General features: G+C 46.3%; 1 protein-coding gene across 1 annotated transcript in view; it reads left to right on the top strand.

The window, feature by feature from the left end:
* The window catches only part of LOC147748440 (potassium channel subfamily T member 2-like), an 834,500-nt gene that overhangs the window by 752,848 nt on the left and 64,503 nt on the right, over window positions 1–17,149 (top strand). The window contains exon 24 of the mRNA XM_086928190.1: window positions 16,244–16,355. Coding sequence (XP_086784316.1) covers window positions 16,244–16,355 — 112 coding nt within the window. The remainder of the gene's footprint in view (window positions 1–16,243; window positions 16,356–17,149) is intronic.

Below are 17,149 nucleotides of genomic sequence, written 5' to 3'. Positions count from 1 at the left end.
TTAGTGTTGAATTAGTATGGTGAAACATGTCATTTGAGTGGTGGATATGTTAGTCAGTTATTTGTATTGAGAAGGGTTGGAGAGGGGTAGGAAAGGGAAAAAGGTTTGCATTTATATAGCGCTTGAAACCCTGATGGGGTGTTGAAACGCTTTATTGGGGAGTAGCATGCTACTCTGAAACCCATAAAGGATTAGTGGAGAATTAGTATAGTGGAATATGGAATTTGAGAAGTGAACATGTTAGTATGTTATTTTGATTGAAATGGATAGTGGAGGGATATAAGAGTGAAGGATTTGGATTTCTTTTGTTTTGTGAGATCATAGCAGTAGGAGGAGGCTTTTGGGTGAGTAAAAAGGGTTTTTGGAGGGGAAGAGTTTAGAAAGGTTTGTTTTGAGGGATCAGTATAGTAAAAGAGCTGCCAGATGATGCAAGGAGGGGTAGAGTAGGAGAGTCTAGAAAGGGTTGTTTTGGGGATCATAGTAGTGGTATGGGGTTTGGGAAAAATGAGAGAGTGGATGTAGAGATATATGGATAGATGTATAGGGTGAGAGATAGGGTAGTGCATTGGAAAGATAAGTAGAAAGAAGTTTGAGATGAGTCAGAAAGTTGGGCTAGAAGATGTATTGAGAGAAGTATAGGCTGAGAAATAGTGTAGTGCATTGGAAATGCTAAATTAGAAGAAAGTGATAAATATATAGATCCATAAGTACATTGAAAGCATATATGTATAATGGAGGTAAGTATACGTAGATTAAAGATATTAATAGAGGTACAGGATGAGAAATAGGGTAGTGCATTGGATTTGCTTTTTCGGGAGAAAAGTAACAAACACACAGATCCAATTACATGGAAGGTACATAGATGCATAATCAAAGCAAGTACATGTAGACCAAAGATGCTTGAAAAAATAATTAACAACACAATTATTCTACATGTTTATACAAAGCAATACACAGAGATAGGTACATATCTATAGTGAAAATACATGCTTATATACAGAAGGATATGCTGTAAATTTCTGTTTGCGTATGGTGCTTATGTGAGGAAGAGCCAATTCTTGAGTAGATTTCTGAAGATAAGGTGGTTGTCGGTGGATCTTATGTTGGGGGGTAAAAAGTTCCATAGTTTGACTTCTTGAACAGAGAAGGTTGTGCCACCCATGTTTTTTTCTTGTATCTTGGGATTTTGAGGCGAGATGCCCCTTTAGAGCGGAGATTCCTTTGTTGAATGTGTTTGGTGATTTTATTCCTGATGAAGAGCGTTCCCATTCCATGTATTGCTTTGTGGGTGATACAAAGTAGCTTGAACGTGGATCTTCTGGCAACCGGTAACCAATGCAGGGCTTTCAAGGCAGGTGAGATGTGGTGTTGCGGTTTGATATGCAAGAGTAATCGGCGGCCGAGTTCTGAATCCGTTGTAGTCTTTTCATGGTCGTTAAAGGTGATCTGTGGTAAAGGCTATTGGCCTAATCGAGTTTGGACAGAACAAGGGAGATGGTAGCTTGGACCTTGTGTGGAAATTCCAAATGAGGTAAAATTAGTCGCCGCCCCTTTTTTATAGTGACAAGGCTTGAACTTGCTAGTTTGTCCACTTGCGCATTCATCGATAGCTTGGAGTCCATGGTCATTTCGAGGTTTCTTACTTCCTTTGATACTTTAAGCGGTGATCCCAGTTCATTGGGCCAAGCAGCAAGCGGGTCATAGTGTTTCCAATCGCCACACATGAGTATTTCCGTTTTGGAAGCATTCAATTTGAGAAGGCTCCAAGTCATCCAAGGCTCTGAGACAACAGAAAATTGGGGATTTTCCAATGTCCCTGGGGCATTCCAGTTGAAGGAGTATTTGTGTGTCATCTGCATAGTTATATCATGTGAGGTGAAATTGATTGATCAGTACTTATATTTACTTCATGTAGATGTTGAAAAGCATGGGCCAGATGATAGAGCCTTGAGGGACCCCTACTTTTGTGGAGTATGGTTTGGATGAGAAAAGTGGGATATGGATGACATTAGTTCTGTTTCCAAGGTAGGACGCGATCCAGTCTAGAGCAATTCCCTCTATGCCGGCTTCATAGATTCTTTGTTTCAGAGTGTCATGGTCAGCCATGTCAAAGGCAGCCGAGATATCCAAGAGGAGTATCGCAGCAACCCGGTTGTGGTCTACTGTATTCTTCAGGCCATCCCAGATGGCAAGGAGGGCAGATTCAGTGCCCCTTCCCGGACAAAATCCTCTTTGGAAGTCTGAAAGTATGTCATTCTCTTCAATGAATTGTGACATCTGGGCAAACTATTTGCCAAGGAAAGATCCATTTGTAATGGGTCTATAGTTGTCAGGGTTCAGCTGGTCCAAGTTTGTTTTCTTCAGTAAAGGGCTTATGCGTGACTTTTCGAGTTCTTCTGGAAATATTCCGGTAGTTAAGGAATCGTTGATGATTCTTCTTACTGGACTGACAGCAGAGGTTGCCAATTCAAACTTAGGAAATTACTTTTGTTTTGTTCTTCCTGAATCGTGCATCCAATTCCTCCCTCTTGGGACAGTGTCCTTAAATACAAAGGACTATTTTCCAGAGATCTTGTTGTAACGAGTTCTCCCTCCCATTTCCTTTCCCTTTTTGATATGAATAATTGTCAAACTGGTTGATACGAATTGGAATCCAGATTTTTTTTTAGATTGCATGGGTGACGGATCACACGCACAATAGAATGCACTGAAATGTATGCTTCTCTATGTATGTACATAGTACGGTTTTTATACAAAATGTAGCTGGATTGACCCAAGGACGTACTAATGAATGTCTATACTGATCAATCAAGTGAGTGTTCCTTTGATCGGACTTGTTTAAAAAAGAAGAGTTTGCAAGCAAAGTCTTGGTTATTTTATTTCCACCGGTCTGCACTACAGCGCACCTTAACTAGGTGCAACGAGCACATACCAGGGCAGTACATTTTCTTAGATTGGATCCTGGTGAGAAAGCTCTGCTGATCAATTTACCAGTTGAAGATATGTTTCTCTAATATAAAAATCATAGGTTTGAATTTGAGTAAGATAGACGCGATCTGTGGGTAACCTGTCAGTCAAAACTCACACTCCAGGTAAAATTGCTCAGTGAGTTAATGCACCTTCCCATTTGCAGAAGAATATGAGTAACCTGCAAGTCACATGTTAGAATGCTAGTTACAAAGGTCAATGGATTAATGTACCTCAAGTAGAGGTCTACGTCCAGCCATGGGGCTCAGTTAAACTGGCTCTCGACTCAGTCAGCTCTGTTCCTCCCACGTTCACGAAAACAGCTACCTGACTTGCTTGGTTGCATAATAATGTTACTAAAAGAATTCTGTTGCAAGCACTTTGAATACAAGGCGGACGCACAGAACGTTATAAATAAAATGTATGAAATAATCTCAGCCACTGGTAATACTCTGGGTTGCATTCCAGTCCATAGTTTTTTGCTCATTGTGTCATGACATGATTAGTGCACGCTATGCAAATGTCCATTGGCCCTGTCTGAAGAACAGAGCTTTATCAGCTATGTGCAGTTTGAGCCCCCAGAAAGTGCAATTTGTTTACAACCCTGTGACACTTACTCTTAACCTCTTAAGTGCTGCGCCTATACCAACGGCCGACGGCACCACTACCTCGGGAGTGCTGCCGTCGGCCGTTGGACGTTCCAGCTGCACCTGCGCAATGTAACGTTCAGCACTGGAGCTGGACGTTCCAAAGCAGCTAAGGTGTTAATAGTAAGTAAATTATTTATTTTGAGGGGTATTCATAGAGCCTAACGTGGATTCGTAATGGTATCCAGTTACCGTCACGTAAGCCCTAGGTGCTACTTTTTTCCGTGAGTAGCGGTGTCTTGCTCCTAACTTACTTTTGAAATTTGAGGAGTAAGACACTTTGTGAATGTAGCCATGAGGGTTTATTCAGGTCTCCATACAACTGCAAAGACGCTGTGCTGGCACCATGTTCAATGCACTGTGAGACCGAAGTGATTTATGGTTCAAACATGAGTTTGTTGCTGATAAAAAGAAAGTTACTTCATCTGGCACACTGCGTTTTTTCCCAGCAAGTAGGGGTCATTAATCCTTTTTCTTGTTCTGGACCGCCACGCTTCCCTGGGCACTCCACTCCGTTTTTAGGTCTTGCGCCTGAGCCAGCGCATGCAGTGCGAGACATTCAGTAAGTGGGATTTCAAAGTGCTACTAAAGGCTTTTGCTGGCCTCAAGCTTGCGGTTAAGAATGCGTCCACGCACGCAGCCGCCAGCTGCCTTTCTTTCATGGCTCATTAAGCCTTACAGCATGCTCCTCCACCCCCACGCTCTCTGCATTTGCAGCGCGCTTTCATTTTCACACGCTACCAACACTCCAACTCAGAGTCGCCGCCTCACGTCTAGTCACTTTCCCTGCTGCGCGGCTGTGTCACTTTCACGGCAACACAGCTTTTTTGGGTTTGCATTTGCAGCGCGCTTTCATTTTCACACTCTGTGTTGACTTTCATGCTGTATAGCGGTCTTGTGCTGCTAGGTTTGCAGATTAGAATATATTTCATTGTAACAGCCTGTGCGACTTTCTACGGGGAAAGTTCCTGGTTTGTCGGTTCTGGTGAGTTTCTTCTTTGGAGCGGGTAAACCCCATACCTGAAGAAGAAATATGGCGTTTGAACTGTTAAAATGAACAGGAAGGGGTGGGAGCACACTGCTGACCTCCCAGCACAGTTCGCCCCTTAGCATTATGGTAAATGCAGTTTGTAGTGCAAACTTACTTGGCATTTTGCTGGAGTGTTCCACCAAAGTTGGTGCAGGTTAGTGCTGTACATCTCTAGACACATGTGTTTCCGGATTATATCCTTCATCAGTACAGATAAACAAAAAACGATTTTCATCTGGGGTGGCTGAGCAGGCTGCCATAATTCTTACAGGTCTCAGTACCTCTCACAGGTGCATCTCCACAAGGTTGTCAGCTTAATGGCTCAAGGGAGCCTTTTCAAACAGGAAGGGGTGGGAGCACACTGCTGACCACCCAGCACAGTTCGCCACTTAGCATTATGGTAAATGCAGTTTGTAGTGTAAGCTTACTTGGTATTTTGCTGGAGTGTTCCTCCAAAGTTGGTGCAGGTTAGTGCTGTACATCTCTAGACACATGTGCTTCTGGATTATATCCTTCATCAGTAGAGATAAACAAAAACCGATTTTCATCTGGGGTGGCTGAGCAGGCTGCCACAATTCTTACAGGTCTCAGTACCTCTCACAGGCGCACAGGTGCAGCTCGTCAGCTTAATGGCTCAAGGGATCCTTTTCAAACAGGAAGGGGTGGGAGCACACTGCTGACCACCCAGCACAGTTCGCCCCTTAGCATTATCCCCGGAAGGCTCTTCTTGGGTAATTGCTCTTCGTCAGAGCTGTTAATCGGTGAATGTCTTAGAGAAAGTTAACATCTCTTTCACTAAAGGAAGGCATGCTGTGCGGAACCAGAGCACCAATTCTGCCCCCCTCGTTAGACCCACTAGCTGCACGCCTCTCACTTTGCTCTTGGAGATGCCGCCCACTTTTAAATTACTTTAACCATCTCAGACTTGAAATAACCGATATCTACAAGATGCCTGCCCCCTCACCCCCAAAGCGTTTGCCAAATGTGACCTACTATACCCCCGCCTAAACTCATGCTATACGACACAGCAACACCCTGCCTCGGCCTCTATTTAATTATCCCACTCATCCAGGAGAGACAAAGACACAGAGCGCACCCCGGCCACAATTGCTGACGGGGCGTCTGTTTTACCTCTGAGGGAGCCCTGCAGACTGTCACTGAACTGGGATATCTGGTCCTCGGCGGGCCTGTTTTACACTGCTGTACAACAGAGCTTAAACACATTGTCAAAGCCAATAGCTCTGTAAAAATAGTTATAAGATCCCAAAGGCGAGACCTATTGGCTATGCCAATGCTTGTTGACAATTTGCCCTGTCCACCAGACTAAATAAGCACAGAGTCTTTTAGGGTGCACATATGCATGTGAACTGTCAATATAGTTGAAACGCTGATCATTTAATGGAAAACTGTCTTAAGGACACTAGTGCATTTCTTTGAGCTGTACGGAAAAATCTAAAGAATTTTTCTCATACCTTTAGCAGACCTTTTGAACTTAAAGTTATATGAAACAGAAGTCTTTACCATTTCCCTTTTGTTCTGTGCTCATTTGTCCGACACTAGACAGCTGGTTGCATAAAGACCTATTGTGAGTTTACCTGGGCTATAACTGCCCATTGCTTACAACGAGTTGACTTTGTCACTCTCATTTGCTCACTTCCTATTCAATGGCTTTCTATGTTGAAGCTAGTCAATCTTGTATTCGTCCCCCTCCTGGAGCATAGCCTCTTTACCATCTCTTTGATTTGCTGGATTTTGTACCTTCCACTCCTGTCATTTAGAGAACTATTTTTTCTTTCAGCTAAAGCACTCTATGTAAGTACATGTGTTTTCCAGCTGTCTTCCTTGTGTGCTTCCTGTTCCCCTCTTTCTCACCTAGGTGCTTCTCACTTTGCCCCTGTTCAACCTTCCTCCCCTCCCTATGTCTATGTTGCTCCATTGACCCCCACTATCCTCTCCTTGTAGCTTTCTCACCGAACCACTGCCCTGAGACGCTCCTCCATTTAAAGATCTAACATAAACAAAAAGTGCACAATATTACTGTTGTAGGTAGCAGATAGGAGGGTCGCAGTGGGTTCTTTCTTGCGAGGTGTAGCTCAGGCTGATAGATGATTTCTTCTCCGGTCTGGTCAGCTTTAAACGTCGCCAAAATGTTGTAAAGAATACATGGACAGATGACAGGATACTTCTGGGTGGTTATAAATAGATTTAATCCAAGACACAGCTGAGTACAATCCTCGCCAGCTGACCAGACCACCAACTGACACTCATGGAATACTCCAGGAAGAAGTCAGAACATGTTTGCATTGTGGTAGACAGAGAACAAGGAAACACAAAGAAAGGACTAAGACAAAAGACAAGCATATAACATGAAGAATCAATGTACAACAATTACGCTATTTCTTTTTTTTATTTATCAATCGATCTTGGATCTGTAAATTTAAAAAAGGCACCTGTGTCATTCATTTTTTAGACTAGCACATGCTACTGCTGTACCTTTTATTTCTTTTGCCATTGCCACACCAGTATCAGAATACTATACAATAGCAACAAAATCCATTGGGGAAGCCAATAAGTCTCAAAAGGCGAGACCTATTGGCTTTGCCCATGCTAATTTATTCAAATACATTTAGTATATCACAGCAAATAAAACTAGAGGTTTTACAAATATTACTCAGAACTCCAATTAAGTTTCACATGATGAAACACATATTTTCAAGCACCTCAGTAGTATGCGAAACTCGACCAAAATCCTTCTATGGTCCCACAAACATAGATTTTCAAGTTCTGGAATCTGATTAGTTGTTCTTAGTCCTCAGTTATTACTAGTTTTACCAGGATGCTTTCTTTCCAATTATTTTCTGGATAACAGAATGCTACAGAACAACCCTTATTTGCTCTTAAACACACTGACAAAGAAAAAGGTTCCAGAGCAGAAAATCGTTTATTTTTATCTGTGCTGATAATTTTGTATTGATATGTTTCTTGCATTACACCACTAACCTTTCTGATTGCAGTAAATCAATGCCTCTGGTTCTGAAGAACAAGTTACTTACCTTCGGTAACGATATATCTGTAAGAGACATAGATTATTAATGGATTCCTCACCTTAGAATTACCCCCAGGTGTCAGACCGGATCCGAAGAATTTTTCCTCGGCAGTACCCCTGCGCGTCGTCGTTGGCTTCATGATTGCTGAAATGACAATGCGGTATCTACTTAGACGCCGCCCTTGTGCGCTGATGTCAGTTCTTTACACGGCATTCCACGCTCGAAGCGCAGAGCCGTGCAAGACACTGACCACTGGTACACAAAAACTAGGGCCCTGAAAGGGAAGTCTCTTAATTCGCAGAACTGGGAGGATGGGTGGGGCGGTGAGAAATCCATAACTAATCTATGTCTCTTACAGATATTTAGTTACCGAAGGTAGGTAACTTGTTCATCTAAAAGAGACAATTAGTTATGGATTCCTCACCTTAGAATAGATATCCCAGCAATACCAACCCCGGTGGTGGGTCTGCAAACCAAATTCACACCAGAAAGTCCTGGAGAACTGAACGGCCAAAAAAGCTGTCTAACTGGACTTGGCTGTCCAGGCAGTAGTGTTTGGTAAACATGTGCAGTGAAGCCCACATAGCTGCCTGGCAGATGTCAAGAAGGAGGACTCCATGTCCCAAAGCAGTAGCGGCTGCTGTCGCCCTGGTGGAATGGGCACGCAACCCCACTGGAGGTTCCTTTTTTGCTAAGGATTAGCAGATTTAGATGCAAAGAATGACCCATTGGGAGATGGTTTGTTTTTGCACGGCTTGACCTTTCTTGGCACCCATATAACCAACAAAGAGCTGGTCCTCCACCCAAATTGCTTTGTGCGATCCAGATTGAACGAAAGCGCACGTTTTGGAACCAGACGGTGGAGCCTCTCTTCCTCTTTAGAAGAGTGCGGAGGCAGAAAGAAGGTGGGCAAAGTGATGGTCTGTCCTATATGGAAAGAGGTAACCACTTTGGGAAGGAAAGAAGGCCTGGGGCGGATGACAACTTTGTATGGATGAATAGCCAGGAAAGGAAGCTTAGAAGAAAGGGCTTGTGGCTCACTCACCCTGCGAGCAGAGGTGATGGCAACCAGAAAGGCAGTTTTAAGGTTCAGGAGTCTGAGAGGACAGTTATGTAGTGGCTCGAAAGGAGAACACATAGATAAGTAAGAACCAGGTTCAAGTCCCACTGGGGCATCACGAAAGGAGTTGGAGGAAACAAGTGAGTAATGTCCTTAAGGAAGCGATTTACAATAGGGGACTTGAAAAGAGAAGGCTGGTCAGGCAGCCGAAGGAAAGCTGAAATGGCCGAAAGATAGCCTTTAAGAGTGCCCAGAGCAGAGTCCTGCTGGGCCAAAGAAAGAATGAAGAGGAGAACCTCCGAAAAGGGGGCAGAAAGGGGATCCACAGCCTTTGCTGTGCACCATGCCACATATTTGTTCCATCTACAGGCGTATACCGTTTTGGTGTAGGGACGCCTGGCTGCCAAGATAACATTACAGACTTCGGGAGGAAGGTTGAAAGCTGTCACCTGTTGACGCTCAATCTCCAAGCAGGGAGGTGGAGGTTGGACAGGTTCGGGTGGAGGACCGTCCCCTGCTGCTGCAACAGAAGATCCTCTCGAAGAGGCAGTCTGATTAGAGGATCGATGGCCATGTATAATAGCTCGGGATACCAGACTCTTCATACCCAATTTGGGGCCACAAGAATGACTTGGGCCCGGTCGCGCTAGATCTTCTTCAGCACTCTGGGCAGAAGGTGTATAGGCGGAAAGGCGTATAGAAGACTGCAACTCCACTCGCGCCAAAAAGCGCCGCCTAGCGAGTGCCGCCTTGGAAATTCCAACACGCAGAACTACTGACTTTGCGCGTTCTCTTCGGTGGCGAATAGATCTAACCAAGGCTCTCGCCACTGCTGAAAGAGACCTTGCACCACCTCCGAGTGAACACGCCATTCGTGATCCATCATGCACCTGCGGCTGAGCTCGTCCCCCTGGATCGCAGAGAACCTTCCTGGTGTTGAACCACCGGAGATATGCCCTGATGTTCAACACTTATCCAAAGGTGGAGAGCCTCTTGACATAGGGTCCACGACTCCACCCCACCTTGTTTGTTGCTGTACTACATGGTGGTGGTGTTGTCCATGAAGACCTGCACTACTCTTCCCCTGACAGAGGGAACAAATGCCTTTAGTGCAAGACCAATCGCACGAAGTTCCAGGAGGTTTATATGGAGTCCACCCTCCGCTGGAGACCAGAGGCCTCTGATCTACGCCTCTCCCATGTGGCCGTCCCACCCCAGCAGTGATGCATCTGTCATCACTATGAACTCTGGCTGGGGAAGGGAGAGGGATCTGCAGTTGACCCAATCCCGGTTTGTTAGCCACAACTGCAAATGACGTGCAGTGCCCTCCGAGATCTGCATGCAATCGGAAAGATTCCCCTGATGCTGTTGAACATCAGGTCCTACTGCGGAGCCCACATATGCCACCTGACATAGTCCACCAGCAGGATGCAGGAGGCCCTGAGGCCCAGTAGCCTCAGGGTCAGTCTGACCGAAACTCGGGATAGAGGCTGAAAGATCGGAATCATAGCTGGAATATCCCGACTCGCTGCTCGGGAGGATAAGCCCGAAACTGCGCTGTGTCCAGAACCGCTCTAATGAAAATGAGCTTCTGAGAGGTAATCGGGTGTGGCTTTGGCACATTGATGGTGAACCCCAGTGAATGCAAGAGGTCAGCCGTAGTCTGGAGTTGGGAGTCGACAGCCTGGGGCGAGCCCGCCTTCAGCAGCCAGTCGTCGAGATAGGGGAAGACTGGAACCCCTGATCTGTGCAGATGAGCTACAACCACTGCCATCACTTTCGTGAACACCAGAGGATCGCTGGTAAAGCCAAAGTGGAGCAGGTAAACTGAATGTGCTTGTGGTCTACCGTGAACCGTAGGTAACGCCGATGGGCCGGCAGGACGGGGATGTGAAAATAAGCCTCCTGCACGTCCAACGCTACCACCCAGGGTCGAGAGCAGACAGGACCTGAGCCAGGGTCAACATTCTGAACTTCTCCTTCTGGAGGAAAAGATTGATGTTCCAGAGATCCAAGATAGGACGCAGGCCCTTGTACTTCTTGGGCACCAGAAAGTAGTGGGAATAACAACCACAACCTACTTCTGGGACAGGAACGCGCTCAATGGCTCCCTTGGCAAAGAGAGACGTAACTTCCTGTTGGAGAAGGGCCAAGTGATCCTCCGAATTGCGATGGGTCTTAGGTGGCATGGAAGGAGGGGTAGTCTTGAAGGGGAGGGACTAGCCCCTTTGGACTATCTGCAAAACCCACCTGTCTAATGTGATGTTGAGCCAGTGTGGGAGGTGATGGCGAATCCTGCCACCCCCTGGCAAAAGGCCTTGAAAGGATGGACTAGGAGGGCTTGGAGGCTGCGGCAGAGGGGGCACTGGTGGACTGGCTCGCCCGCTGGCCCCAAGACCCATGAAGGAGTCCCACGCCCCCGGCCGCACAGGGGCTGGACAGCTTGTGCAGGCCTGTGGCTCTGGGCGGAACGTGGTGAGGCACCCCTTCTATAGCCACAGAAGGGTCGAAAGGCAGACTGCACTGGGCAGGAGGTGGATGCGAGGCCCAAGGACCTGGCCGTAGCCCTGGAGTCCTTAAAATGCTCAACCACATTGTCCGCCTTATCACCAAACAAGTTGACAGCCATCAAAGGGTATGTCCAAAAGCGTAGCTTGGACATCACCCGAAAAGCCAGTAGACCTCAACCAGGCGTAGCGTTTAAGGGCTACCAATGTGGAAATCGTCCTGCCTAGTGAGTCGGCAGTGTCCAGCCCACATCGGAGGGCGAACTATGCTGCATCTTTCTCTTCAGCAACTGCATGGGAGAGCATGGCCCAGGCCTCCTTCAGGCACTGTGGTAGCACCTGCACAACCGTGTCCCACACAGAGTGGGAGTAACGGCCCAAGAGACATGCGGTGTTCACCAACCTAAGTCCCAAGCTGGAGGAATAAAACATCTTCCCGAGGTGGTCCAGCTTCTTGTATTCCCTATCAGGTGGTGCATTAGGGAATGCGCCCTTAGAAGTCGAGACTTGGACTACGAGGCTCTCAGGGGTGGGATAGTGAAAGAGGAAAATGGGTCGCATGGAGCCGGGCGGTGGCATCAGGCAATCATCCTATCCACAGGAGCCTCTGTGTTGGGCTTGGACCAAGTGCCCAAAAGGATGTCCGTGAGGGCCTCATTGAACGACAGCAGGGGCTCCGAAGAGGCCGCTGCTGGCTGAAGCACTTCGGTCAGTTTAGTCCTGACCGGCATCATCGGAAGCTCGAGGTTTAAGGCCTCGGCCACCCTCGCAACACTTCTGTGAAAGATGCACTCTCCTCTGTAGCCACGGTAGGGGGAGAAAGCATGCCAAGGTCTGGGGAGGTGTCCAGACCACTGGCATCACCCAACTCCTCTCTCCAGTCTGGTTCCTCTAACTGGTCTGCAAGACGGTCCACAGACCCCCCCCAGTCCTCCTCACCCTCTCCTGGTAGCCACTCAGGGCAGTAGGAAACATCAGGGGAGAGCAGGGCAAAAAAAGTACTGGTCAGCGCAGGTCCCGACGTCGGATGACTTCGGTCCGGTGCTGTGTACTCATCGAAGGGGAGGCTGGGACAGACGCTGGCTGGGGACACAACTGGCGTGGGAGGGGGTGCAGGTGTCGTTACTGGATTTGGCGCTGAAGGAGGTGTCACAAGGTCGACCAGCTCCGATAGGGGTCCCGGGCTTGGATCCTGGATCCTTGGGGGCCCTGCGGTGCCAGAGCCAAAGCCACCGGCTTCATAGGCCTAGAGCCCCCAACTGAGACCACAGGGCCCGAGGGTGCGCCGGTGGAGTCGGGCTGCCCAAAGATGGAATGCAAGGCTTCGTAAAAGTTGCGAAGCTGAGCAGGGGCCTCTCCAGCTCCCAGAAAGGGAGGGAAGGCCGGAATCAACCCATCAGGCTCCACGGGCAGACCCGGGCGTCTACCTTCCGCTTCCGGCGTCACGTCGTCCTGCGGACGGGGAATAGCAAAGAGCGACAATGCTTCTTTGTCTTCTTCTTGTGCTTCGACTTACCAGAAGATGAAGACTTCGATGACGAGTGGTGGTGGTGGTGGCTCTGCGATCAGTCCTGCGACCTCCCTCTCGACCGGGACTTTGAATGGCGCGGAGAGGACTGCCAGGCCTCGAGAAGCTTTCAGGACCACTCCCGCAAAGACTTCGGGTTCATGGCCCCGCAGTCGGAGCACAACTTTGGGTCATGGTCATGCTCCAAGCACCAAAGGCACACGAGGTGCAGGCCCGTGATGACATCAATTTGCGACAGGAGTCGCAAGCCTTGAAGCCGGTCCGGCGTGACATCGCTCCATGCACCAGGATTCGAGCAACTCAAAAATGATGTTGACAAATGTCAAAAAAATTGAGTCAAAAAGTGACTCGAGGTACCGCTCTCTCCGTATCTGCGCTGGCTGCCGTGGAAAAAGAAAGAACTGACTTCATCAGCGAGCGAGGTCTGCGTCTAAGTGGATACCACAACATCATTCAAGCGACCACGACACCAACGACGAATGTGGAGTCAACCAACGCCACCAATCAACGCGCTGCGGTACTGCTGAGGAAAAATTCTCTGGAGCCAGTCTGATGCCTGGTGGCAATTCTAAGGTGAGGAATCCATTACTAATACTCTCTTTCAGATATAGTATGTGTTTACAGCCATAAACATTTGGGATATGCTGTGTAAAATTGCTCTCAATTGTTAGATGTAATTACCGAAAATTTTGAGGCAATTTTTATTGAATAGTAATGCTCTTTCCAGGGCAATGAGTTCAGTACAAACCTTAGTGGTGAACTTACACTTTTGTGTAAGTTTATGGTTTTATTATATTCACAAACTGCTGGTTAATAGCATGTTTGAGACTGTGGAGAGTCCACACTGGGAGTGGAGAGCTTCGCTTATAAAAAATGGGCCTATCTTATCTTTTTATGTGCAGAGTTCTCTGCCCCGACTGCGGAATCTCAGAAGTCGTAAACTTACAATTTACTCATAGTTTAAGAATACCAAAAAAAGTAAACACACTTAAAAAGTAAGTTTACCTTTGTGAATCAGGCCCAGCGTTTACATGTGAGTTGTTCTCGGAGTTACCTAATTACTTCGCATTTTGGCCTGTCAAAATACTGTCCTTAAATCTCAGCATCCTTCTTTTGCTTAGAGTAGAAAATTATATAACATTTTTGGGCCATCTGCTATGGTGTTTGGATTGAAAATTCTAAATCTGCGGCTGGAAGTACACAATTCATTTTCTTGACTTATCTTGGTTTTATCGATATTGTGTTTAAGCAGTTATTTCAAATATAGGTAGCTCAGGAAGTCCAAATTGTCCCCTCAGCTTTCACTATGTGTCTCTTGATCTGATATGGTATTCAATGCTGCTCAGACATGGGACGTTTTCAATCTCAAATATTGACAGGCAGTCAACGGATTTTGACTTCAGATTTCCTCATTGCAGTTTTTTTCTTGAATCTATCTTCTCTGGGCATTACTAGTTGCATGTAACCTTCTTACTGTTCTAAATTTTCGTCCTGTGCCAACTTCTGACTAGTTGTCTGGCATTCGCCAATCAATTTAATGTCATACATGCTTGGTCTCTATCCAATATGTCTTTTTATAACGATATTCACCAGTTGGGTAAGTATTTCCGTTGGCTCTTATTGGTCATCTTTTGTGTATCTGCACTGATTGGCTCTGGAATTTCTATCTTGATTCATGATTGCACTAGTTAGATCAGTACCATCAGTCCCTTCTAATAACACACAGCTGCTTTGCAAGTTGTTTTGATGGGCAATAAAGTTCTCTCACTTGTTGTCTGTGTACTTTTTTCTGTGGCCAGTGAGAGACCCCACACTTGCTCTCAATATGTACAAAATGTCTCTGTAGCCGGAGAGAGAGAGGGTGAGACACTATTCATGCACACTTGTTATTTATGTAAATGTCACCATGATCACTATGTGGCACCAGTATCAGTCCTCACATACAAAAAGTGGTGAGGTACGGGGAGGGGACGAGCGGGAGGTAGTAGTTTAATAATAAAAGCAGGAAAACTTACTTAACTTTCCGCCCACCTCCCGGGTCACGCCTGGTCATGTTCTTCTTCCTTGTCCCAGCAGGCACTGGGGCTGCATCAGACTCCCTGTCCAATCCCTGAGCTGCTGTCATGTTATGAGAGCAATGCGGTGATTGGCCTGAGCGGGCTGAAAAGATGCTCGCTCAGGCACAGGGAGTCTGTGCTGTGCCTCTAACCTGGCTGTTCAATACATCCGGGCTGAAGAAACCTAAGTGCAGATGTGTGTTTGGCTGGCCTGAGACGGCCGGCCAAACACACATTGGCACTTAAAAAGTGCATATAACACTCCTCCTCCGATGGCCAAGCCGCACCTCTCTCTACACACTGGCTGAGTCAGCTGCTAAAAAATAAAACTATAATGAAATATTGTTTTATTTTTTAGCTGCTGGCCCTGAGCCAGTGGGGCTACGCTCCTCTGCCATTGCAGAGAAGCCGCCCTGCGTGGCACATCTCTTGCGATTTGTGTTTATGTTTCAATGGTCACTAATAGGGCACTTTTCTAGCTGTCAGTGTATATGTCCCTATGGTCAATGAAAGACTCCTCTCTAGCTGTCAGTGTATATGTCTCTTTGATCAATGAGAGACTCCTCTCTAGCTGTCAGTGTATATGTCCCTTTGATCAATGAGAGACTCCTCTCTAGCTGTCAGTGTATATGTCCCTTTGATCAATGAGAGACTCATCTCTTGCTGCTAATGTTGCTATCTGTACAGCTAGTGAAAGGCAACATCTTTGCTATCATCAGTGTATACATTGCTATGATTGATAAAAGGCTCTTAGCCTTCCGTCAGTGGCTATCACTTTGTGGTTGGAAATGAGCACCTCCCTTGCAATCAGTGTGTTTCTCTTTATGATGAGTGAGAGGCACAACTCTTGCTAGCTGCGTATACGTTTCTATGGCCAGTCAGTAAAAGGCATCTCCTTTCCTGTCAGTGTATATGTGTCAGATGGGTGGTGGTGGGGGGGAGACGTCCCTCTCTTGAAGTCAATGTATGGGTGTCCGTGGTTGGTCAGTGAGATGTTTCTCTATCAGTACACATGTCTCTTATGGTGAGAGAAGGACCTCTATTTCTGTCAGTTTGCACATTTTTCTATTAGCAGCTACAATGTAATAAATAAAAACGAATCTACATTACCTATGTTTGAATAAAGAAATCCTAGTTGAAGGAAGATGTCATTGGATTCCAAGGCTTATTACTTTTGCCATTCGTGACAGCCGTCCTGGATGTGTCTTAATTCCTGAGGCTTAGCGCGAGTGATGTGCATGAATATTAGTATGAACACGAATAGCAAGGGAGTGTTGTAAGCGTGTGATGGACTGAGTGATAGGAGGGAAGGCTGAAAGGTATGCTACTCTGTGGATAATGTAAGTAGAGGTTAAATCTGTGATTCATTGAGGATTAAAGTGTTTTCTCCTCCAATGCAGGTTGTTTCCGGGCTTGAACATCATCACCGAGCTGACCCATCCGGCCAACATGAGGTTCATGCAGTTCAAAGCCAAGGACCATTACTCTCTGGCCCTCTCCAAACTGGAGAAGGTACGGGGCCTGGGAAGAATGCAGCTAGAATGGTTGGGAGGTGTTAAAATCAGTGCAACCTTGGGGAATGTGCTCAGAGGGATACAATTTAGGCACATGCAAGGGATCTTCTCAGAGGGGTTCATCGTGTCCATAGCCGGGAGGCATGATCAAGGGGATGCTCTGGCCCATACCTGGGGAGAGTGGAGCATATACGCATTGTCTGTCCAGATCTGAGATTTTGTGAGCGTTGGAGTGTAATCCATTCACACCTAGCTATATGATCTGGCAGCGGATCTCTGTCCATATGCAGGGTAGGGAAGTGGTGCTGGAACAATTTCACAGTGGGGCTGTTGCCTTTGAGGTTATGTCACTGAAGTCCTAGAGATTGTGAAAAATCCAACGACACAGAAAATGTGCCACGCCCCTTCAGCAGGAGGCTGGTAAGGGTTTATTATGTAGTCGGTATATTCTCCATTAAAATAGGCACTACATTTGCAGAGATGTGCAGTTTTATAGGCAAAACTATATAAAGCACAAACGACAATGTTTGGAAATCGGGTTTCAACAAATAAATATCATTAGTGCATCCCCAAGTAAAGGGTCTTGAATTGTTTTGATCCCATTAAAATCTTTATTCCCATTTCACCTCAGAATTAGTTTACAATAAATGTGGTTCATTTGCACTTTCCAAATTGCCAATATATTTTGAAGTATGTGTATAGTTCATTTATAAGTATGTAAATGTTCTTCACCTCTCCTTCCACTTCCTGTACCATAGCAAAACTGTCACCTAGGTCACTTTTACAAAATGT

This window comes from Lissotriton vulgaris, chromosome 1_1, assembly GCF_964263255.1.
Source record: "Lissotriton vulgaris chromosome 1_1, aLisVul1.2, whole genome shotgun sequence".
NCBI classification, from domain to species: domain Eukaryota; kingdom Metazoa; phylum Chordata; class Amphibia; order Caudata; family Salamandridae; genus Lissotriton; species Lissotriton vulgaris.
The sequence above is the reverse complement of the archived record's forward strand: the minus strand, read 5'-3'. Positions and strand labels throughout refer to the sequence as shown.